This window comes from Babylonia areolata, chromosome 3 (assembly GCF_041734735.1).
Source record: "Babylonia areolata isolate BAREFJ2019XMU chromosome 3, ASM4173473v1, whole genome shotgun sequence".
NCBI lineage: Eukaryota > Metazoa > Mollusca > Gastropoda > Neogastropoda > Buccinidae > Babylonia > Babylonia areolata.
The window spans coordinates 45274416-45300361 of NC_134878.1; the positions used below are offsets into that span (position 1 = coordinate 45274416).

At 38.3% G+C, this 25946-nt stretch overlaps 2 protein-coding genes across 2 annotated transcripts; one reads left to right on the forward strand and one right to left on the reverse strand.

The window, feature by feature from the left end:
• Positions 1 to 379: 379 nt before the first annotated feature.
• Positions 380 to 2627, reverse strand: LOC143280017 (large ribosomal subunit protein mL55-like). Its single transcript, XM_076584467.1, has 3 exons — positions 2575 to 2627; positions 961 to 1153; positions 380 to 547 (listed from the first exon to the last, which is right to left on the reverse strand). Exons 1-3 carry the CDS (start codon positions 2604 to 2606, stop codon positions 401 to 403), a joined length of 372 nt encoding a protein of 123 aa, XP_076440582.1. The 5' UTR covers positions 2607 to 2627; the 3' UTR covers positions 380 to 400.
• A 2617-nt stretch (positions 2628 to 5244) lies between these two features.
• LOC143280582 (cystinosin-like) lies at positions 5245 to 25061 on the forward strand. Its single transcript, XM_076585285.1, has 9 exons — positions 5245 to 5386; positions 8955 to 9039; positions 10600 to 10803; positions 13949 to 14089; positions 15684 to 15783; positions 19335 to 19454; positions 19792 to 19962; positions 21512 to 21629; positions 23770 to 25061. Exons 1-9 carry the CDS (start codon positions 5344 to 5346, stop codon positions 23976 to 23978), a joined length of 1191 nt encoding a protein of 396 aa, XP_076441400.1. The 5' UTR covers positions 5245 to 5343; the 3' UTR covers positions 23979 to 25061.
• Positions 25062 to 25946: the final 885 nt, after the last annotated feature.

Below are 25946 nucleotides of genomic sequence, written 5' to 3' on the forward strand. Positions count from 1 at the left end.
ATTTAACCTCACATAAATAATGCTCTAGTCTATATAATGCATTTTACACACAAAAGTTGCTCTCACAATTAATTTTTGGTAACATATTCCCATCAGTTTGTTCACAACACACACACATACCTGTGCACATTAGTTTGTTAAGAACTGTAAACATGAGTTGTGTACCGGCCCAGTGTCAAGCAGTCGGCACATTTGAATTACACACATGAAAAAGCTTCTGAGCGCTAGTATTCATTGCCCCTAAATTCAGTGGATGTGGTATGTGTGTTTATTCATTAAAGTTTCCTTAATTAACATCTAATCATGAAAGTCTTCTTTACCTAACACTCGGACAAGCACTTCAGACACGGCATAGGTAAGAAAGACTTTGTCAGTCACATTTACAAAAAAAAGACTTCTTTTATTTTTTCCACAAGTGACTGTACTTTGAGGCATCAAATGTCTCCTCCTCCAGATCATCTTCAATCACCAGCTTCTGCTTTGGTTTACGCCGTTGTAGTCGCAGCTTCCGTTCGGCTTCAGACAGAAGGGACAGATCCTCTGGTAACTGCAAACAAAAACATGCATTTATATATACATGTAAACAAAAATGAAATGAAAATAAATATTCAAAAAATTATATAGATATGTATACCTTGAGTTCTTCAGAAATGTTATCAATGGAAAGATAACGGATGATACAAACTGCTTCAGTTCAATTATATATTTGTTGCTGCTTTGTAAACTTTCAGAAAACATGAGACATAGTTTGCCATCATACTTTCATGCTAGGAATGTATCAAACATGTAAGAAGGGAAATTACAGTAAAGTTATTCAAAACATACATGAAAAAAACTAGCAGTCTGCACAAAAAAAAAGAAAAAAAAAAAAGGAATTTCTTCTTGAAACCATGACAAACTTAAGTATTGACCTGGAAATATGCAGCTGAAGTTCACAAATACATCTTTGGTAATAAATACCTTGATTAATTTCCTGGGCTCTGTGTAGCGCACATTGATGGTGGATCCATCGGGCAAAGCCAACACTGTGGGATACATCCGTGGAAAATCCCTACGGTTCATACGAGTGACTATGGTCTTGCTGGAGGAGTTCCTTTGAAGACACCATGCCTGTGAAAGCCGGCAACTTTGACACAATCCACCATTCGTCCACCTGGTTTGAGGAAAAGGAGTTTGTATTGTTAAAAACAAATATATCCATCAATTGAGGCATCTCTCTCCCCCAATGCCACCCCCACCTCCCCACACACACACATACGCACAACACACACACCTCCCCTGACAGATATGTTTTGATTCACAAATTTACAACCGAACAAATTGTGAAACTCTAACTCTGTCTACGGAATACTCAGCTTCTCTCTCTCCTTTGGTCTATACATATCATATACAATATTGAGTTGCAACCACAGCAAGCAGTGTCCATTTCATCGTTCTAGAATAATTCGTAAGGCGCATTAAGTCATTTGACGCCTTAGGATAATCTCCTCCAACTCAGACCAATACACATTCATATCTAGTTGTTGTTTTTTTAAATGGTGGGGGGAACAATCTGTGCATAACCTCAGTTTTGAGGTGTCAAAAATATGCAGTGGTCTGACAATTGTATATGACACCACAAAGAATGTTACTTAAAATTAAAGGAAGCAGATGGTAAAATGCCCAATCTATGCACAATCACATTACACTGCTTAGGCCTTGAGAGCCAACCAATTTTATTTGTATGCAACAAATAGTCAAATCAAAATGAAAGATACATTGGACAGAAGTAGAACATTGTAAATAGAAGGTATATAATTAAAGTCTAAATGAAAATGGGCCACAATTTGTAAATTTGTGCACACCCACACACGAATGCACACAGAAGCACACATGTATACCTTCATTATGCACATGATAAACACCCATTTGCAATCTAATTGCCCTTTACTAACACATGTTTACCAAGCTCAATCCACTATCCACACAAACAAAAACACACACATTACATATAAAGTAAATCAACACAATGCACAACATTTAGCCCTTAATGTACACAACATTTAGTACATAAAGCACTAACAATAAAGTAACATATATATTTGAGCAACTCGCTCTCACAGCCTGGTCCCACAGTACACACACATACAGTTATACACACACGTGTGTGCGCACGCACACACACACATCACACAAATTGCCAACACCTAGACATTCATGAAAGCTGATTTGTACTGTCTTTTCTGGCTGAACTGAACTGAACTTTTGTTTTAAATGACGAATTTGGTTGGTAGGGAATATAAGGCTGAACAAGGGGGTTATATAAAGAAATAATGCTACGGTTTATGATGAGAGGATGGCAAGGAATCAGCGTACAGCAGATGGTTAAATGAGGGAAAGTTCCAAAACCAAAACAAATTATTTTCAATCCAAGTGACAGTCGAGTAACTTTAGTAAGGCATATGAACCATAACACGGCATAGATTAGACTCACGTCTGGCAGCAACCCGTCCCCCCTCCCCGACCCCTCTCCGCTATCAACAATCAAGACAAAATAATTGTCAAACAATCAAAAGGTCAGTGAAAAATGTTTACCCTTGACGAAACGCATGCAGAAGACCCGACATGTTTAGCTGTTTTGCATTACGCCCCTTGCGAAATAAAATGACGTTTTACCCAAATGGTAGTAATACAGATCCTCGAAGTCGCCAAAAGGGAAACCGCTGCATGTGCCACTGACACCGCCACCTATCCTATATCCAGAGTACACTGATTAAAACTGAATGAATACATACAATAAAATGAAGTAGAATAAACAACCCCAAACAACAACAAAAGCGAAGAACACGGGAAAAGAAACATAACTGCACTACTACAGCGTATATCAGTTTCAGTTTTCTCAATGTCCACTGATCGAGACGTCACTGTGTATGAACAAATCCAAATGTACTACACTATTTGTGCAAAGCAGATGCCTAATCAGCAGCATAACACGACACTCTAGGCGTGCCTTGAGTGCATGCATATATCTACACTCACACAAGTTTCAAGTTTCAAGTTTTAATTATCCTTTCACTCCTATTGGAGTATGGAGGATTACTGCAAAATAATCTTTTCATGCCCAGAACAAACATTTCCAAATACACAACAATGTCACAAAAAAGTTGAGAAAACACAAATGTCTTTTAACTCCAAAAGTGTAACTAGGCAACATTTGCCAATCTAATCATTTTACTTACAGCTAAAATGACTTTTTTTGCCTCCTTTGAGCATATTACATAAATTAAAAACCGGTTTTGGAGACAAATATTTTTTTTAGGAACATATATCTATTTCGTAACTGATCATAACTGGGACATTCCATTATAAAATGAAACTCATCCCCAATCACAGACATGTTACAAACTTACAAACTTTCATTTGATACACATATTGATAATATTATAAATAAAGCCAATCAAATGATTGGTGTGATTAAGAGAGCCTTCAATTACTTAGACAAAGATATATTTCTCAATTTATATAAAGCATTAGTTAGATCGCATGTGGAATATGGTAATATTGTGTGGCACCCATACCTTAAGAGACAATCTATAGCATTAGAAAGGGTCCAAAGAAGAGCAACAGAATTATTAAAAGAATGCAAGAATATGAGTTACTAACAAAGACTTACATACTTAAATCTACATTCACTGAAAAGTAGAAGAGTAAGAGGAGATTTGATTGAAACTTATTAGATATTAGATAACATAAATGATGTAAATTCAAGACATATCTTTAGAATGTCTGACTATGATAGTACACTGAGGAACTCAGTAAAGAAAATGTGTTTAGAACACTGCAACACCAACATTAGAAAAAAATCATTGGCTAACCAAACTGCATACTACTACTACTACTACTACTACTACTACTACTACTACTACTACTACTACAACTACAAACCTTACAAAGCCGTAACTCTCGTGGCATGCCTTGATCCCTGTTTCTATTTCCAGTTTATGATTACTACTTCGAAATCTGAAGAAGCTGATAACGTAATTATCAGGCATTTGACTTATATATTTTTCTCTACCAAATCCACTTTTGAAATTTCGATAAAACAAACATTTACTACTCGCCTCTAGAGCATGTCTAGATAGATGTTGAAAACTATATGTCAACTGAAAGCAATGTTGACATTCTTGCAGAAAGATTCCCTCTCTAAGAAGAATTGAGCATCCCAAACACAGTCATACCCTGCTTCTATTAAAATTTGTCTGATACAACTCATCCATTTTGAAGAATAAATACCATTTCGATATAAATCAAGTAATATCAAATATATTTTCCCAGAATATTTTTTTGTGTTTGATATCACTAAGCTGGTCCAAAATCGAACTAATCTCATTTTCACTAACACACTAATTGGATAAATACCAGTTTCTCCATAAAACAATTTGATTGGGTCATAGTATTCCTATTCAATTTCAACAAGCGTTTCAAAAATTTCAGTTCTAATTTTTCAAGTATATCTACATTTTCATAACCCCATATTTCTGCACCATCTTCTCCAATTAGGAACAATCATAGACTAGTACATGTCCAGAACGATATGTAAAGGTAAATCTTGATTTCTAGCTGACTGAAGTAACGAAAACATATCTTTTTGAGCCTGTTCATAAATCACTTTTTTTTTTTTTCTTTTTTTTTTTTTAGCTTTATAAACAGTTCCGTTTATACTAAATTCGATACCACGATATTTAAAAGAATCGACAACATCCAAACATGCATCACCAAACTTAAAAACAGGCTTTAGGTTGTTTGTAGAATTAAATATCATCACTTTAGTTTTCTTTGCATTAACCACTAGTTTCCATTTTAAACAATATTTGTGAAAAACATTGAGGGACTGTTGTAATCCTTTTTTCGTCTCCGAAAGTAAAATTGTGTCACTCTGCATACAAGAGTACAAATAACACACACACACACACACACACACACACACTTTCTCTCTCTCTCTCTCTCTCTCTCTCTCGATCTCTCTCTCTCTCTCTCTCACACACACACACGCACACTTACAGAGAGAGAGGGGGGAGGTGCAGGCAATGAGACACAGGCAGGCAGGTGGAATGGCAGGCAGACAGGTAAGCATAGCGAGAAACAAATAATAATTATGCTGAAGATTTTCCCGTGGTCTGCCTGCAGCGTTGTTTGGATTGGGTTTGGTAGAGAGATGAAGTTTGTCACGTGCCAGTGAGGTCATGTGGTTGGTTATTAATTTTGGGTTGTGGAGTGAAAGTGCTGTCAGCTGTCGTTGTCAACGTTCAATCAAAAACAGTGGTTTTCAGCTGTACGGGCAGTTTTGTTGAATCATCAGCCAAGATGCCCACAGCTCACTTATTTTTACTTTCATTTCTCTTTTCAGGTAAGATTCATCTGCTTTGATGTGTGGACTGACTAATAAACGCCCCAGTGTAATTTCATGATCATTTGAGAGAGAACTGGCTGTGTGTAAAGAAATTATGTTGACAGCAGGATCGTGTAAAACGAAGTGTAAAATAACTGGTGTGCAGTAAGGTAAAAGGTACGAAAACATCCTCCTCCCATAAAAAAAAGAAAAAAGAAAGAAAGAAAATAGGCTAAAGAAAAAGGAAAGTCGTTCCTCCATTTTCTGTTGTTGTTGTTTTTGTTTTTTCATGAGATACGTTTTATCTTACACCAGTTATTTATTTATTTAATTTTTTTTTAACTGTTGTATGTTTTTTTGTTTGTTTGTTTGCATTATGAGTGAAATAGTACTTGTCAATGCGTATATTAAGTTATTGAACGAATGAGCCTACTTCTTGTTTTTGACATCACTCTTTTTGTATTTACTGGATCAGTGGATGTGTGTAAATGATGAACGTATGTAATGTTTCAGTGCCCCCAGGGGGCACACAAAATAAACTCCTTGCCTTGCCTTGCCTTGCCTTGCCTTGACTATGTGCATGTACATCTGGAACAGTTCACCTCAAGATCTAAGCCACTTTCCCTCATCTAAATCTTTTTAAAACTGGTCTGAAAACACATCTTTTTGAAAACACCTTTGTGTGTGTGTGTGTGTATGGCCTAGAGGTAGCGTGTGCGCCGAGGAACCGAGAGAATCTGAGCACACTGGTTCAAATCCCTGCTCAGCCACCGATATTTTCTCCCCCTCCACTAGACCTCGAGTGGTGGTCTGGACGCTAGTCAATTGGATGAGACGACAAACCAAGGTCCCGTGTGCAGCATGCACTTAGTGCACGTAAAAGAGCCCACGGCAACAAAAGGGTTGTTCCTGGCAAAATTCTGTAGAAAAATCCACTTCAGTAGGAGAAAAATCCACTTCAGTAGGAAAACAAATGCAACTGCACGCAGGAAAAAATACAGAAAAATGGTTGGCGCTGCAGTGTAGCGACGTTCTCTCCCTGGGTAGAGCAGCCCAGTGACAAAAAGAAATACAAATACAAATACAGATGAAATATATCACTGTATGACATTGACAGTGTCATATCTGCTGCATTGTCATTGTAATTATTTGTAAACAATCTCTCAGTGAATCACACTGCTTTTCAAGTTTTGCTTTGTTTTGTGTGTTTGTTTGTTGTTTCTTTGTTGTATTTGTATTGTTGTCTATTTGATGTATAATCTGCTTACTTTTCTTTCAATGGTATATATTACTTTATTAGTGTCACTCTCTTTATTTTGCTGATGTTATTAGTTTTGATTTTCAATGACTCAGTCAGTGTAAATAATATTATGTTCTTAACTTTTTGCTGTTTTAATAAATAGTGATTGTTGTTGTTGAGGAGCCTTTTGTTTTTGTGTTAATGAAACTTTGTGAAGTTTATACAAAATTTTAGACACTTTATATAAATATATATATGTATATATATATATATATATATATATATATATATATATATATATATTATACACACACACACACACACACACACACACACACACACACACACACACACACACAATTCTTTCTTCTCCCTTCATTCTGAAGACAGGGGTCTGTAGGGCAACTGTTCATCAGATTCCTCCAGGTTTGCTTGCTGTACGTTAAACAAAGCCTGGGTCTCTGCAAATAGTGTTTTCCCATCCATTCTGCAACGTCGTCAGTTCATCTTTTTTCTTTTTCTTTCTGTCTTCCCCTCCATCTCCCTCCCTCAGTAGTCACTTTGATGATTGTCTTTGCAAGGTCATCGGATCTTGGACACAATAAGAAATGGTAAAACTAACAAAATAGGAATGAAATTTTTATGCAAGTGACAAAGTGTAATGACAGAGTGAACAGTTAAAGTGTGTGTGTGTGTGTGTGTGTGTGTGTGTGTGTGTGTGTGTGTGTGTGTGTGTGTGTGTGTGTGTGTGTGTGTGTGTGTTATGATGAAATATAGTCTACCACATGAGTTTATACAGGGTCTTGTTTGTTTATTTTCATCATTTATTTTTGCTGCTCTATCGTTTGCATCGTTTCAGTAGCTTTACTCCCTTGCCACTTATCCTGCACTGAAAAAGAACCTATGGCAACAAGAGTTTTGTCCTCTGGCAAAATTCTGCAGAAGAAATCCACTCTGATAGACCAAGTACACAAATATGCATGCACTCAAGGCCTGACTAAGTGTGTTGGGTTATGCTGCTGGTCAGGCATTTGCCTACCATATGTAGTGCAGCATATATATCCATGGATTTGTCCAAACGCAATGATGCCTCCTTGAGAAACTGAAACTGTAATTGAATCTTTGCTGTATGACTTGAGAATAAAAGACTGATCAGAAGCAGTTGATAAACTGCACAATTTTTAAAGTCAGATTTTGCTGTTTAGATTAATTAACAAAGGATCATGAAGTTAAATGATCATACCAAGATTCTTTGTCATGAAAATGATTTTTTGTTTTGTTTTTTGCTGTTGTTTTTTTTCACTTTTTCATTATTCTGTATTCCTTCAGTCTTTGTTTTTCCAGTGAAATACCTCAAAATGTACTAAACATAAAATGAAGACAGCTGGGGTTTAGTTTCACAGCCCCCAAATTTGGTGTTTGTTGCCACTCAGTCTGCACACCATTTTGACTCTGAGTGATTTTAAAAATCAGTCTCAAGAATAATTCCTTTCATCATGCATTCCCATCGCTATGTAATTTTTTGTTTGTGTGTGTGTGTGTATGTGTGTGTGCAGATGGCTGTTTTAAGGTGTGTGGTTTTAGTGCACAAATTGTGTAATTGGAGTGTGTTGAGTGCTTTGAGTCGCATCACGTAAGAGTATGTACTGGTTGTTGTCTTGGTGAGTCTTGAGCAAGATGACCTGGTGGCACCCATCCCTCTCCAGGCTGTTAGCTATGGCTGAAGTCCCCCTGAACATGGTGGATTGCCATGGCCCAGGACATTATCATGGCTGTTGAACTCTCAGAACTCCTTCCACCTGGCTGTTGACTTCAAAAGGTGTTCATCCACCCAGTGTCAGCATCATACCATCATGGGCTTTAGCCTGTCAGCTGAAGCAGTTTACTAGGGTTTGGCACTTGGAGCCAACAATGAGAGATTTAGGGGATGGATGAGGACCTGTGATGCCCATCTTCTTTATAAGTAGAGCACAGCTACCAGACACCAAAGGTTCTATCTCTATCCAGAGCTCCTTACACCCACCCCATGAGGAGGACAGAGAAAAAGGTGGGAAGACAGTATCTGAGAATGGACTGGAATGAATCTTGATGAGTCCCAGAGAGCGGTGGAGGGGAGAGATAAGTGGAAGAGATGTCTTTACTGGTGCCCCCAACAACTTCTACAGAAGTCTAGGGATAGGTAAAGGTAAAGAGTATGCACTTTCTAGTACAAATTAGTTTGCATAACACTTTTGAGTTACCTCGTGCAAGATTAGGCGCATTGTAAAAATGATTCATTTTTACTATTCATCAGTATTCTTTAATTTGTGAATGATGGGCATTGTATTTGTAATAACCTTTCCACAGGTATGGCAGCCATCACAGTACACCTGAGTAAGTCCAGTCTGGAACTGCAGATAGGAGATACCTCAGACCTCAACATTTCCTTCAGGTATACTGCAGTGCCACATTATTGTACATGTGGTGTGTGTATGTGTGTGTGTGTGTGTGTGTGTGCATGCATGCATACATGCATGCTATGTGTTTTGTGTGAATATCAATATGAGAGCAGCCCAAATTTCACACAGAGAAGTTTGTTGCGACAAAAAAAAAAGTATACACTGCAATACATTATGGTGCAATACAAGATGGACAATACAATGCACCACAACACATTGCAATGCAGTGAAATAAAACAGCACAACATACTTAACACACAGTGCCCCAACAGTTATTCCCCTCTCTTTCAGCGTGTGAACAATGAACCTTTCAGTTTCCATACAAAAGCAAACTCACACATTGACACAGTATACAGCTGACAAGCCAATTATTATTATCTTTTTTTTTTCTTTTTTTGCAGTCTGTTGATTGGTGAGCGTCAGCAGGTTTTATGTGATCCCATTATCAAGCACTTCAAACAAAATCAATATATCGTTGCAGTATTCAGGCTGGGGAACACTGAGTGGATCCGCTATTTTCAGCTGAAGAGTAGTTGATTTCAGAGGGGGAAAAAAAATTTCACAGGGGGAAAAAAACACCAAAATCTCTTAAAAACATCGTAAAAATCACTGATTGCCCCTGGACCCCACCAGGGGCCTCAGTCAGCCCCAGAACACTGGACCCTGACAGATTTCAGAGGAAACACTCCTGGACAGTTCCCAAGCCTTGCTGTGTATTAGGGATTTGGTGGGGGGGTAGGGGGGGGGGGGGGGGGTTAAGATTCATTTTTTCTGTTGTCGTCAGTATGACTGGTATGAGGTGTTTCAATTTGAAACAATTGCTTCAGTGAAAACAAAAGAAATATATATAGCTATCTGCTTTCATCTCATGTTCTTGGACTGTCCAAAAGAAAGCATTCTTTTTGTTGTTATTGTTGTAGTTGTTAGTTTTATTTGTGCTTTTTTTTTTCCAGTGCTGGAAAAGGGACTCTGATTTGTATATATATGTGTAGACGGGCACAATAGCCGTGTGGTTAAAGCGTTGGACTTTCAATCTGAGGGTCCATGGTTCGAATCTCGGTAACGGCGCCTGGTGGGTAAAGGGTGGAGATTTTTCTGATCTCCCAGGTCAGCCTGTGTGCAGACCTGCTAGTGTCTGAACCCTCTTCTTGTGTGTGTGTGTATGTGTGTGTGTGTGTGTGTGTGTGTGTGTGTGTGTGTGTGTATGCAAGCAGAAGATCAAATACACATGTTAAAGATCCTGTAATCCATGTAAGTGTGTGGTAGGTTTTGGAAACAAGAACATACCCAGCATGCACACACCCCAAAAACAAGAGTATGGCTGCCTACATGGTGGGGATAAAAACAGACATACACACTAAAGCCCACTCATGTACATACTACTAACAAGTGAACGTTTGCATCCCACGAACAAAGAAGAATACATACATGTGTCAGTGGGAGATTTTGGTGCGTTTTACCACTGGGCCACCACTCCACTCCAAGGGTAAAGATGAAGAAGCAGAAGAAGAAGAAGAAGAAGCAGTGAAAGATGCCTGCTCTCTTTTTTTCAGTGCCCCTCTGAACGAAACAGCGTTGCTGCGGTTCACGTACCAAGTGGGCGACGACATTGAGTACACGGATGATGGACAGGTGGTAGCCCCTCTGCCCAACCGCACTGTCCAGCCAGGTAACACCAGCCTGCAGGCCAGGGTCATAGGCAAACACGCCGGCCACGTTACGCTTGGTGTCAACTCCTCCTCGTCCCAGTTTGAAGAGTGAGACTAAAGAGTCGAATTTTTATTGTGTATGTCAGGTGTTTTTCTGTCGATCACATCGTATGCCTGTCATGTGTTTGTCAGGTGTGTTTTTCTGTTTATCGCATTGTATGCCTGTCATGTGTTTGTCAGGTGTTTTTTCTGTTTATCGCATTGTATGCCTGTCATGTGTTTGTCAGGTGTGTTTCTGTTTATCGCATTGTATGCCTGTCATGTGTTTGTCAGGTGTGTTTCTGTTTATCGCATTGTATGCCTGTCATGTGTTTGTCAGGTGTGTTTCTGTTTATCGCATTGTATGCCTGTCATGTGTTTGTCAGGTGTGTTTCTGTTTATCGCATTGTATGCCTGTCATGTGTTTGTCAGGTGTGTTTCTGTTTATCGCATTGTATGCCTGTCATGTGTTTGTCAGGTGTTTTTTCTGTTTATTGCATTGTATGCCTGTCATGTGTTTGTGAGATGTGTTTTCTGTTTATCGCATTGTATGCCTGTCATGTGTTTGTCAGGTGTGTTTTTCTGTTTATCGCATTGTATGCCTGTCATGTGTTTGTCAGGTGTGTTTCTGTTTATCGCATTGTATGCCTGTCATGTGTTTGTCAGGTGTGTTTTCTGTTTATCGCATTGTATGCCTGTCATGTGTTTGTCAGGTGTTTTTTCTGTTTATCGCATTGTATGCCTGTCATGTGTTTGTCAGATGTTTTTTTCTGTTTATCACATTGTATGCCTGTCATGTGTTTGTCAGGTGTTTTTCTGTTTATCGCATTGTATGCCTGTCATGTGTTTGTCAGGTGTGTTTTCTGTTTATCGCATTGTATGCCTGTCATGTGTTTGTCAGGTGTGTTTTCTGTTTATCGCATTGTATGCCTGTCATGTGTTTGTCAGGTGTTTTTTCTGTTTATCGCATTGTATGCCTGTCATGTGTTTGTCAGGTGTTTTTCTGTTTATCGCATTGTATGCCTGTCATGTGTTTGTTAGGTGTGTTTTCTGTTTATCGCATTGTATGCCTGTCATGTGTTTGTCAGGTGTGTTTTCTGTTTATCGCATTGTATGCCTGTCATGTGTTTGTCAGGTGTTTTTTCTGTTCATCGCATTGTATGCCTGTCATGTGTTTGTCAGGTGTTTTTTCTGTTTATCGCATTGTATGCCTGTCATGTGTTTGTCAGGTGTGTTTTCTGTTTATCGCATTGTATGCCTGTCATGTGTTTGTCAGGTGTTTTTCTGTTTATCGCATTGTATGCCTGTCATGTGTTTGTCAGGTGTGTTTCTGTTTATCGCATTGTATGCCTGTCATGTGTTTGTCAGGTGTGTTTTCTGTTTATCGCATTGTATGCCTGTCATGTGTTTGTCAGGTGTTTTTTCTGTTTATCACATTGTATGCCTGTCATGTGTTTGTCAGGTGTGTTTTCTGTTTATCGCATTGTATGCCTGTCATGTGTTTGTCAGGTGTTTTTCTGTTTATCACATTGTATGCCTGTCATGTGTTTGTCAGGTGTTTTTTCTGTTTATCGCATTGTATGCCTGTCATGTGTTTGTCAGGTGTTTTTTCTGTTTATCGCATTGTATGCCTGTCATGTGTTTGTCAGGTGTGTTTTCTGTTTATCGCATTGTATGCCTGTCATGTGTTTGTCAGGTGTGTTTCTGTTTATCGCATTGTATGCCTGTCATGTGTTTGTCAGGTGTGTTTTCTGTTTATCGCATTGTATGCCTGTCATGTGTTTGTCAGGTGTGTTTTCTGTTGATCACATTGTATGCCTGTCATGTGTCATTGTATCAGTTTGTTATGTTGTAAGTATTTCATGTTTTGTTTAGTATGGTTGGCATCATTTATTCTCATATATATATATATATATATATATATATATATATATATATATATATAGTAATACACACACACACACACACACACACACACACACACACACACACACACATTGCGGAATGAATTTGAATGATAGACCAGAACATCAGTTTACGCTGTAACTGTAAATGTATTTGATGTGTGTGTGAGCATTTATGGAGAGTTTTTCACTTAGTTAGACACAAGCATTGATGTAGAGATATAAAGATGTTTGAAATTTCTGAGGTTAAAAACTTACACAAAAACTTGCATGCAATTGCAATTGCAAGTGCAACACACACACACACACACACACACACACACACACACACACACACACACTGATAGTGAAAAGACGCTAAACTAAAGAATGAACATACACACACACTCACAACATGCACGCAGTGTACATTTTCCCCCCACAGTGGTTTATTGTTTGTTTGTTTTTTGTTGTTGTTGTTGTTGTTGTTGTTTTTTACCTTCCCCTCATCACACATTACTTAGTAAGTTAGTTATAGTGATAACAGAGATGTTAAACTGGAAAATAAAGGAACAAAATATTTGAATACACACACACACACACACACACACACACACACACACACACACACACACACACACACACACACACACACACACATACACACACACACACACCACAACTGTATGTTTTTTTGTCTCTTTTAATTGTGTGTTGCTTGTAATAATAAATTTTGATTTTCATATTGATTTCATGATATTTTTGTTTGTTTGTTTTTTGGTCTGATTTAGCCAACAAAGATACCATGATATTTTTTGTATTTTTATTGTGAGTGTGTGTGTGTGTGTGTGTGATCGTTCATATTTTCAAAATTGTAGTATTGTCTTGGTGTATAGATACATTTATATATTTGTTGTATTTTTCATGTGCAGAGGTACATTATTATGAACGGTGGTATATGTTCTGTTTCAAGTGAGGCATTTTGAGCCCATTACATGAGGATTTTGCACCATATAAGTGCTATCTATTATTATTATTGTATATAATTTGTTTCGTGTGAGGTGCTTCGAGCACATTACATGAGGATTTTGCATCATATAAGTACTGTTTATTATTATTATTGCATATAGACTGTTTCATGTGAGGTACTGCGAGCCCCTTAACGTACATGAGGATTTTGCGCCATGTAAGTGCTATCTAGTATTATTATTATTGCTTCGAGCCCATTACGTACATGAGGATTTTGCACCTTATTAGTGCTATCTATTATTATTATTATTATTATCAAATGTATAATGACATGAAACTCCTTGTGTGTGCGTTTTGTTCAGCTTGAAGGACGCCTTTGTTCGCGTTGAGGTGGTCCACAGTACGATTCTCATCACCATCAACGCTGTCATCGGCTGGCTGTACTTTGTGGCCTGGTCCGTCTCCTTCTATCCCCAGGTGTACAGCAACTGGAAGAGAAAAAGGTGAGTTATTGTCCTTCTACCTCTCTCTCTCTCTCCACACACACACACACACACACGCACGCACGCACGCACGCACACACACACACGCACGCGCGCACACACACACACACACACACACACACATATTTTTGTAATTTGTAACACACATGTACACACATACACACACACACACACACACACACACAGACTGTCTGCCTGTGTGTGTGTTTGTCTCACACTCCATCTCTGTCTCTATCTTTCTCTATCTCTGTCTATCTCTCTGTGTATAGGGAACAGAGGGACACACACACACACACACACACACACACACACACACACACACACACACACATATCACCTTGAATGCCCCATGGTTGCTATTGTCTACCCCTTTGTTCATATAACACCTCATTTTTTGACACTCCACCATCTCTTTAAAATTTTTATTTCTTATAATAGACTTATTTTCATTTCATCTCATGCATGCATTAACACTTTCCTCTACTAGTATTTACAAGCATTCCCTCTCTTTCATCTACTACTTCTTTTCTTTCCATCTGATGACACTTCTAGTGAATAGACATTAAACTGGAGATCTCACACACACACACACACACACACACACACACACACACACACACACACACATAGAGATTTCCTTCAGATTTTAAAGTCCAGTTGCTGTGCTAAAACTTGTGGGATAATAGGATCATCAAATTACGAATTTACATTAACGACACTGCCTAAGGATCAGATCTGTACAACTGCAATGTGACTTCCAACAATTTTGCGAAAGGTAATACTTTTATGTCTTGTGGTGTGCTTGAATACCAAATCATCTGAAATGCCCCATGGTTGCTATTGTCTACACCTTTGTTCATATTGGGTCTAATAGCCTGTAAAAACTGGATAGATATTTTTGTAATTTGTAACACACACACACACACACATACACACACACACACACACACACACACACACACACACACACACACACACACACACACACACAGACTGTCTGCCTGTGTGTGTGTCTCACACTTCATCACTGTCTCTATCTTTCTCTATCTCTGTCTATCTCTCTGTGTATAGGGAACAGAGGGACACACACACACACACACACACACACACACACACACACACACACACACACACACACACACACACACACACACACACACACACACACACACACACACACACACACACACACACACACACACACACATATCACCTTGAATGCCCCATGGTTGCTATTGTCTACCCCTTTGTTCATATGGGTCTAATGGCCTGTAAAAACTGAATGAATATTTTTGTAATTTGTAATTGTAATTTGTAACAAAACTAACACACACAGACACACACACACACACACACACACACACACACACACACACAAACTGAATGAATGTTTTTGTAATTTGTAATTGTAATTTGTAACAGAACTAACACACACAGACACACACATACACACACACACACACACACACACACACACACACACACACACACACACACACACACACAGACCCAAGAAGTAAGAAGGTTAGATTGGTATTGTGCGTATAAAATTGCATTATAAAATGAACGGCTGTTGTGTTGTGTTGTGTTTCAGTGTGGTGGGTTTGAACTTTGATTTCCTGTTGTACAATATCACGGGCTTCTTGGCTTATGGCTTTTTCAACGTGGGCATGTTCTGGGTGCCTGAGGTCAAGGTCAGTGCCATCTTAACTGCTGTCATTGTGATTCGTCATATATAACCATTGCTTCACTGGTTTGTGTCACTATGACTGTACTGTGTCACTGTTTGGTAAAGTCCTATGTTAGCATCCTAAATTCAGAAAACCTATTTTACCAGCAATTTTTGTACATGCATGAAATGATGTCACGATCAGTAGATGTTGTAACCCATTTTCAGTGGATTTCAGCTCTTTTTATACATTGTTTTTCTCAATTTTTATGCATATTCAGTCATTAAACTAATGTGCCACCGTTTTGCCTTCTTCCGATTTTGGGCCCCACAAGCCATGAAAATACAAACAATAGGTGCAGTGATTTAGGATGCTAAAACAGGACAGTACTTTACTGTTTTATCCCAACAGATTTCTCTGAAAGAAAGAGAAATACCGTATCATAGACTGAACATATTCCTGACTCTGTCACAGTAATTGGGGAAAAGAACATGTTACACTAGTGTGGACAGAGAAATTCTCAGGATGGGTCCACTGTGAATCATTCAGTTGCTCAGTTTTCAAAAGTATTTGATGGTGTGTGTTTGCTTGAAAATGTGAACAGCTAAAGTGTGTCTGTTGTTTGTATTACTTTGTTAGAGGAAGCCAGCCAGAACTGGCTCTATTTATGCCTGATTTCCATTCCTTTTTTTTTTTCTTTCTTTTTGTACTTTGTACTTGGCCCTTTGTACTTGCCTTAACCATAAGCATCAAAGATAGAAAATAGATAAAATTTTACATGTTACATAATTATGATGTTCATCAACACAACAGATAAAGATACATGAAGTCATATGGTGTACAGATGATGTTCATCAACACAACAGATAAAGATACATGAAGTCATATGGTGTACAGATGGTGTTCATCAACATTATCTAATATTCTTTTTTCATTAAAAAAAAAAAAGTGGTTTGCATGTTTTTTAATCGTTTACAAAGAAGGTTCTACTCTTTTCAAACTCACATATATACAGGAAACCAGATATCACACTGAAGTTACAGTTATATACAGCATTAAACATGGATACATGTTTTACAAACACATATACAAACATGCAATCATAACCATATATGTATATATATATATGTGTGTATATATATATATGTGTGTGTGTGTGTGTGTGTGTGTGTGTACATAAATACATCCATGCAAACATACATGCATGTATTTTTTTTTTAAACTTATATCTAGCACTTTGTCAGAACCACAAAATACTTGTTGCTTCAGTTTTCATGACATAATGGTTGTAGAACCAATACCTTAGATGTCTTTTTGAAGATAGAATTGAAGTCCACAATTACTGAAAACTGATATCTTTTTGTTGCTGTCCCATTTAGAGCCGAGGTGACATAGATTTCTTTGGAATGGTAAAAAAAAAAAAAAAAAAAAAAGAAAGAAAGAAAGAAAAAGATCAGACTCTTCCATCTGTGTGGTTTCATATTAGCAATAAAAAAAAAATTCTTCTTATTATTAATTTGTTTTTTTGTTGTAGTTTTGTTTTGTTTTTTAAGTTTAAAGTCCCATGCTTTTTCCAACTATTTGGGCAGTGAATTCATATCCACTGCGTCAAGGGCACAGCATAGGATGGCAGTTGTCAGTGTTGTCAGTTGAAGTTGTGTACCTTGTTAATGGAGAGAGTTACCACTCTTTACTATTTGTTAATCATTTCATCTCCTGGCCTCATTGTTTTTAATTTCCAGTTGAAAAACCACTGAGGCAACCACATGTTTGTTCTGTATTGTCCATGTGTTCTGTGTGGCTTGTTCAGGATTAAAGGGGCTATGCCAGTCTTGAATAAAAGCTAATTTGTGTTTGGACATTTCTTCTGCCTTTGCTGCTGTGTGCACATGTCAGATGATCGGTATAAGGACAGACCTAGTGCTTCTTTTTTTTTTTTTTTTTTTTTTTTTTAAGGTTTGTTCCAATGTACCTTTTATTTACTTGTGTGCTAGCTTAATCGGTAGCAATAGAGCACTGACTTGAAGTTGTGTTCCTTGTGAATGGAGAGAGTTACCACTCTTTACTATAGGAAAGCAGGGTCCAATATTCCCACTGTTTTAACCCTTCCTCAACTGAATTCACACCTGGGTGGAGTGGAGTGAGAGGGACTGGAGTCAAGAAAGTGCCTTTCCCTAAGGGCACAGCACCATGCTGAAACAGGCCCTCGAGCACAGGATGAGTTTCAGTTTCAGTTTCAGTAGCTCAAGGAGGCATCACTGCGTTCGGACAAATCCATATACACTACACCACATCTGCCAAGCAGATGCCTGACCAGCAGCGTAACCCAACGTGCTTGGTCAGGCCTTGAGGAAAAAAAAAGGTGAATAAATAATAGATAAGCTTACACAAATAAATAAATAAATAAATAATAACTATAATGTAAAAAAAATAAAATAAAATAAAATAAATAATAAAATAAAATAAATAAATGAATAAGATAACAATGATGATAAATAAGCAAATAGATGTAAAACATGAAGACACACATTCACATATACACCCACACATGCATAACAGATATGCACCGAACATGCAGTTTCACAGATATGAAAGCACAGTCAAATACATATAAACGTACATGAGCTCCAACACACACACACACACACACCACACACGTTACCCTGCACCTCCTCTACCCCTCTCCTCCACACAGGATGAGAAGTCCACTGCCTTACCAATTCTTCTTTCTTGGCGCCTTTCCAATTGTTTCAAATTGCAGATCGAAATAGGAAGAAGAGAAGGCGAAAACAGAGAAAACAGAATTTTGCAAGGAATGTAATATGGGTACAGTTGGGGAATGAATTTCATTTTGTTTTAGAACGTCCCCAAAATAATGTAATTCGAAATAAATTGGTACGGCATAAATATAAATCACATATGTCAATGTTCGGTTTTTGCAATTTATTCATTGCTGGGAAGAAAACACAACTGAATCTAAGTAAATTCATAAAACTTGGAAAGGGTGTGTGACTTTTGTTACATCTAAAACATACTTGTCAGGATGTTTAAGTTTGATTTGTTTTCTTGCAAATCATCATTAGCGCATGTGTGTTTGTGTTTACGTGGGTGTGTGTTTTTGTGTGTTTTGGAGACATCGTTGGACTGAAGTTGTGATTCAGTGAGTATGTGTTGTTATTGTATCCTCCCCCTGTGTCATTCAGTCAAGTTTAAGTCACACACACACACATACACACTCAGACATGTAACTCTTCACATGTATGATTGTTTTGTTTATTTTAACCCGCCATGCAGGCAGCCATACTCCATTTTCGGGGATTTGTATGCTGACATGGGTAACAAGATCTCTGACTTGTATATTTGATCTTCTGTTTGCCATAACGCATGAAGGGGGTTTCAGGCACTAGCAGGTCTGCTCATACGTTGCCCTAGGAGATTGAAAAATCCTCGACCCTTTACCCACCAGGCACCATTACCCAAGATTCGAACCCTGGAACCCTCAGATTGAATGTCCAAACCTTTCTCACTTGACTGTTGCGCCCGTCATATGAATTTTGTCGTTGTTGTGGTTGCAGAACGAATATCTGCTGGACCACCCCCGAGGCATCAACCCTGTCCAGCTGAACGATGTGATATTTACCCTGCACGCCATCTTCGTCTGCTCCATCACCATCTTCCAGTGCTTCATTTACGATGTGAGCAGTTCTCCTCACATTTGGTGTTGTGTTTTGTCGGCCTCACTTTGCATGCAAGTCACAGAGCATATTATTATTTGTCTTTTAAAAAATTTTTTTTTTTAAGTGCTCCGTATATAGCGTCATAGAGATGGGTGTCCACGGTTCTTCACTTATATCTGTTCATGTGGTTTTTTGTTTGTTGGTTTGTTTTTAATAGTGTTTTTTTTGTGTGTGTTTTTTTGGGGGGAGGGGTGATGGGGGTTTTTGTTCCTGTTTTTTTGTTTTGTTTTTTGTAGGCAAAGAGGACTTGATCCTTGTCATAAGTTTTCAGCCGCTTGTTTGTTGGCTGGTGCAGAGAGGCGAACAGAAGCTCTCAAAGGTTGCCATGGTGCTGGTGGGCGGCGCCTGGCTGTTTGCACTGGTGGCGCTGGTGGTGACGCTGGTCCACACCATCACCTGGCTGACCTACCTGTACTACTTCTCCTACATCAAGCTGGGCGTCACCCTCATCAAGTACATCCCTCAGGTAGGTATCCCTCATCACTCAGGTACGTTGGTATGCCTAATCAGGTTCATCTCTGAGGTAGGTATCCCTCATCAGGTACATCCCTGAGGTAGATATGTCTCATCAGGTACATCCCTCAGGTAGGTATCCCTCATCAGGTACATCCCTCAGGTAGGTATGCCTCATCAGGTACATCCCTCAGGTAGGTATGTCTCATCAAGTACATCCCTCAGGTAAGTATTCCTCATCAGGTACATCCCTCAGGTAGATATGTCTCATCAGGTACATCCCTCAGGTAGGTATCCCTGATCAGGTACATCCCTCAGGTAGGTATCCCTCATCAGGTACATCCCTCAGGTAGGTATCCCTCATCAGGTACATCCCTCAGGTAGGTATCCCTCATCAGGTACATCCCTCAGGTAGGTATCCCTCATAAAAAAAAAACAGGAAAGAAGGAAAGGAAGACAAAGGCTGTTTTGCGACTTGATGTCAAGAAAAGCCTTTTGTTGAAAGCTCCACAGTCCATTCCTGAGATTCGTGCACATTTGGGAGGAAATTGGGGGGGGGTTGAGGGGTATCAGAGGGAGTGTGAGACTCGGATCAGCATGTGTGTGTCATAAAAAAGAAGGAAACTGGAAGAGAGGGGTGTGTGTCTCGCTTTCAGGTGTGTTCATGGTGTCTGATAACACGTGATGACAATGCATTAATATGCATCCCTGACACTTTGAAAATGGAAAAGGAGGGGGCGTGGGGGGGGGGGGGGGGGACTGCATGTTCATCAAGCAGTTCCCTTGCACAGCCTGAAAATGTCTGGAACTGAGGAATGCAAAAACAAGAGTGAAACTTCTGTATTGGAGCTTCAGTCTTGTGCCAGTTACGGTACACCAGTCAAGCTTATGCACTGCATAAATATGATTCATTATCATTATTATCGTTATGTTTAGTATTATAATCATGATGCTGGTGCTGAGGATGATTATTATCATTATCATCATCATCATTATGACTATTATTATGATTATCATCATCTTGACAGACAGAACTGCAGTGTGGAAGACACTGCCATTTTCAAATAGCCCTGCCAAGCCACAACCAGCACTGCGTCAGAAACACCCAGATCCCAATTCCATCGTCTCCTGAGACTGAAGGATGCCTTCTGTTACTATTATCTATGCTGTAATGATGATGGTGATGATATGATGATGATGATGTGATGATGATGGTGATGATATGATGATGTGATGATGATGATATGATGATGCTGATGATGTGATGATGATGGTGATGATGTGATGATGATGGTGATGATGATGGTGATGATATGATGGTGATGATGTGATGTTGATGATGTGATGATGATGGTGATGATATGACGATGATGATGTGATGATGATGGTGATGATATGACGATGATGATGTGATGATGATGGTGATGATATGATGATGATGATGGTGATGATAATGATGGTGATTGTTGTTCTCGTTGTTGTGCTTCCTCTTCTTCTCTTCTTCTTGTTTATTATTGTTATTATAGTTATTATAATTATGACTATTTCACTGTGTGTTGAAGGCCTGGATGAATTACCTTCGGAAGAGCACTGATGGTTGGAGCATTGGCAACGTGTTGTTGGACTTTACTGGGGGTAGCCTCAGTCTACTTCAGATGTTTCTACTGGCGTATAACAGTGGTATGTTTGTCCTTGTGTGTGTGATGGAAAAGAACAAAAACAACAACAACAAAAAGACAAACAGTGTGAGACAGACAGGCAGGCAGTCAGAGACAGAGACAGAAAGACCGAGTGAATGTGAATCATTTATACGCTATTATGCGATAGCTGCTCGTGAAGGGGTGTACATGGACACACAAGCGCATGGTGTGCATAGACATCAAGCTCATTTGTTCCTCAGTGTTCACTTTTTCTCATAAATGATTTAGCCACACATCTATCTAGTAATGGAAAACAAGGTGTCCGGTTAATCCCTGGTGCATCTGAATTTTTTTTTTTTTTTTTTTGTGCGCTTAGAGTTGACTTCATCAAGATTTTGTGCCTTATAAATATTATTATTATTAGTAGTAGTATTTTTATGTATTTATCTGTTATTTTTTATTTTTTTATTTTTTTATTTTTTTTATTATTATTTTTTTTTTCTCCAGGCCTGACTAAGCGTGTTGGGTTACGCTGCTGGTCAGGCATCTGCTTGGCAGATGTGCTGTAGTGTATATGGATTTGACCAAACACAGTGATGCCTCCTTGAGCTACTGATACTGATACTGATACTGCTGAATATAATGTCATTCTGTGTTCTGATTCTGTTGTTGGGCTTCAGAATCAGCATAATGGTCTGTAAAGAGAAGCAGATTGATTACATTTGACAAGAAATCTTGACAAAACGAACATAATGTTTTTTTTCAGAAAAATGATTTGGAGGTCAGTGGAAAGATGGTGATACGGGAATGAAGAGGTTAAGGAGACAAATGAATGTTTAGGAATGTTTTTTTACAACTGAATTGAGTGTCAGTTATACTTTGTCAGACGTCTGTAGTAAAGCAAAGAATAAAAGAGTAATAGGATTATCAAGTAATTGAGGTAGCTCAGAAAACCAGGACAGTTGATGAATACAGGAAGTGAGATAACAAGCTTTGGTACACGCACGCACGCGCACGCGCACACACACGCACACGCACACACACAAACAAACAAAATAAAACAAAATCCCCCAAAACATTGAAATAGTTTCCTGAGAATAAGTCAAATGTGTGTGTGTGTGTGTGTGTGTGATTGAAATAGTTTCCTGAGAATAAGTCAAATGTGTGTGTGAGAAAAATAGTTTCCTGAGAATAAGTCAAATGTGTGTGTGTGTGTGTGTGTGTGTGCGTTTACCAAAGCTTGTTATATTACTACTTCTATTTTCCTCTTTTATTTAAAGAAAAAAAAGGGGGTCTAATAGATCTATGAATGAAACATGTATGATAGTCAGTTGTGTGACGGTGTCCAGCTGTCACCACCAGAACAACAGAGGTGGTATCTGTCATCCTGACTGTCTGGGCTGGAAACAAACAAACAAAAAAAAAGCAAAAAAACACCAATTTGAATAGTTTCCTGAGAGTAAGTCAGATGTGTGTGTGCATGTATGTCTTCAGATTTCGAAGTAGTAATCATAAGCTGGAAATAGAAACAGGGAGACACAAAAGCATACCATGAGAGTTACGGCTTTGTAAGGTTTGTAACATGTCTGTGATTGGTGATGAGTTTCATTTTATAATGGAATGTCCCAATTATGATCAGTTACAAAATAGATATGTTCCTAAAAAAATACTTGTCTCCAAAATCAGTTTTTATTTTTTGTAATATGCTCAAAGGAGGCAAAAAAGTCATTTTAGCTGTAAGTAAGATGATTAGATTTGCAAATGTTGCCTAGCTACATTTTTTGAGTTCAAAGACATTTGTGTTTTCTCAACTTTTATGTGACATTGTTGTGTATTTGGAAATGTTTGTTCTGGGCATGAAAAGATTATTTTGCAGTAATCCTCCATTACTCCAATAGGAGTGAAAGGATAATTAAAACTGGAAACTTGAAACTATGTGCGTGAGAGAGACGGAGAGAGAGGGAGAGACAGCATGCATTTGTGAGTGCACATATGCATGCATATTCATTAACTTATTTGTTTTTTTGTTCTCAGATGACTGGGGCTCCCTTTTCGGGGACCCAACCAAGTTTGGCCTTGAGAGATAGAGAGATAGAGCGTGCATTTGTGAGTGCACATATGCATGCATATTTATTTACTTTTTTTTTTTTTTTTTTTTTTTTTTTTTTTTTTTTTCTCAGATGACTGGGGCTCCCTTTTCGGGGACCCGACCAAGTTTGGCCTTGGCTTCCTTTCCATCCTGTTTGACATCCTGTTCATGGTGCAGCACTACTGCCTGTACCGCGGCAGGGACCCCTACCAGAACCTGGACTTGGAGAAGGAGGTGCTGGTCAACAATGTTGAGATTGGACAAGCTGCTGACAGCGAGAGAGCTAACTCGCCATTTTGATGTGTGTGTGCGTGTGCATGTGTGTGTGTGTGTGTGTGTGTGTGTGTGTGTATGTGTGTTTTCCCCAAGCACAGAAGTGAAGGAATTATGTTTTATTTTATACCCTTTCACTACATATACTGGTGAGGTGATTGTAGACATCTGATTAACACCTTGGTGCCTCAGGACAGAAATGTCTTTCCCCATTCTGGTGTGCAGAAAAAATGTCCCCAGGATGGAAATAAATTTCTGTCCTTGTTATTGTTAGGAATTTATCTATTGCAAAATCATTAGATTCATGTAAAATTGTTACATTTGGATAGTGTGTTTATTCTCCCTAGAGAACAGTGCAGGTTATGTATACTTTCTTTTAGTAGTTTGCATGGTAAAATTTATATATATATTTTTTTAATCCCTCTATTACAAAAATATCCCGTAGCAAATAGTTTTGTATTTGTATTTCTTTTTATCACAACATATTTGTCTGTATGAAATGCGGGCTGCTCTCCCCATGGAGAGCGCGTCGCTACACTACAGTGCCACCCATTTTTTTGTATTTTTTCCTGCGTGTGCAGTTTTATTTGTTTTTCCTATCGAAGTGGATTTTTCTACAGAATTTTGCCAGGAACAACCCTTTTGTTGCTGTGGGTTCTTTTACGTGCTTTAAGTGCATGCTGCACACAGGACCTCAGTTTGTCATCTCATCCAAATGACTAGCGTCCAGACCACCATTCAAGGTCTTGTGGAGGGGGAGAAAATATTGGCGGCTGAGCCGTGATTCGAACCAGTGCACTCAGATTCTCTCGCTTCCTAGGCGGACACGTTACCCCCAGGCCAACACTCCACGGAGCATAAAATAGACTCAGCACTGAAAAGGGGTAAAGTAATAATTTTGACATTTGGAGGTCGAACAACGTAGAGGCTGGTCAAGTTGCTTACAAGAGGAGACCAAACTGGCCATTTTGATGTGTGCGTATTTTCCCTTAGAACAAGGAAGGAATTCTCTTTACTTAATGCACTGTCACTCATACACTGGTAATTGTAAAGTGATAATTTTCACATTGGAATGTCAAACAAACATGATAATTTTCACGTTGGAATTTCAAACAAACATGATAATTTTCACATTGGAATGTGAATGTCAAACAAACATGATAATTTTCACGTTGGAATTTCAAACAAACATGATAATTTTCACATTGGAATGTCAAAAACAAACATGATAATTTTCACATTGGAATTTCAAACAAACATGATAATTTTCACATTGGAATGTCAAAAACAAATATGATAATTTTCACATTGGAATTTCAAACAAACATGATAATTTTCACACTGGAATGTTAAACAAACATGATAATTTTCACATTGGAATTTCAAACAAACATGATAATTTTCACATTGGAATGTCAAAAACAAATATGATAATTTTCACATTGGAATTTGAAACAAACATGATAATTTTCACATTGGAATGGCAAAAACAAACATGATAATTTTCAGACTGGAATGTTAAACAAACATGATAATTTTCACATTGGAATGTCAAAAACAAACATGATAATTTTCACATTGGAATGGCAAAAACAAACATGATAATTTTCACACTGGAATGTTAAACAAACATGATAATTTTCACATTGGAATGTCAAAAACAAACATGATAATTTTCATACTGGAATGTCAAAAACAAACATGATGTTTTTCACACTGGAATTTCAAACAAACATGATAATTTTCACAATGGAATGTCAAACAACTTAGAGACTGGCCAAGTTCCCTGACAGCGAGAAACCCAACTCTTCAGTCTGATGCGGGCATATTTGCTTTATGCCCTGTCAGACATATTAGTGATTGCAGACATCTGATAAAAGTAATAATTTTAACTTCTTTACTTTACCTTTAAAAAGAATTGAATAAAAAAAAGTTAGGAGACAAGGGAACAGGGTTAGAGGGGGGTATGTATGGGTGAGTCTGGGAAGCTGGACA

Bases quoted from the DNA above. Each gene is read 5' to 3' on its own strand.
- LOC143280017 (XM_076584467.1), bottom strand. From the start codon at position 2,606: ATGTCGGGTCTTCTGCATGCGTTTCGTCAAGG. The intron at 1,154-2,574 runs GTAAACATTTTT...TCCTCAAACCAG, and splicing joins CTGCATGCGTTTCGTCAAGG to GTGGACGAATGGTGGATTGT. The intron at 548-960 runs GTATTTATTACC...TTTTGTTTGCAG, and splicing joins AGCCCAGGAAATTAATCAAG to TTACCAGAGGATCTGTCCCT.
- LOC143280582 (XM_076585285.1), top strand. From the start codon at position 5,344: ATGCCCACAGCTCACTTATTTTTACTTTCATTTCTCTTTTCAG. The intron at 5,387-8,954 runs GTAAGATTCATC...ACCTTTCCACAG, and splicing joins ACTTTCATTTCTCTTTTCAG to GTATGGCAGCCATCACAGTA. The intron at 14,090-15,683 runs GTGAGTTATTGT...GTTGTGTTTCAG, and splicing joins AGCAACTGGAAGAGAAAAAG to TGTGGTGGGTTTGAACTTTG.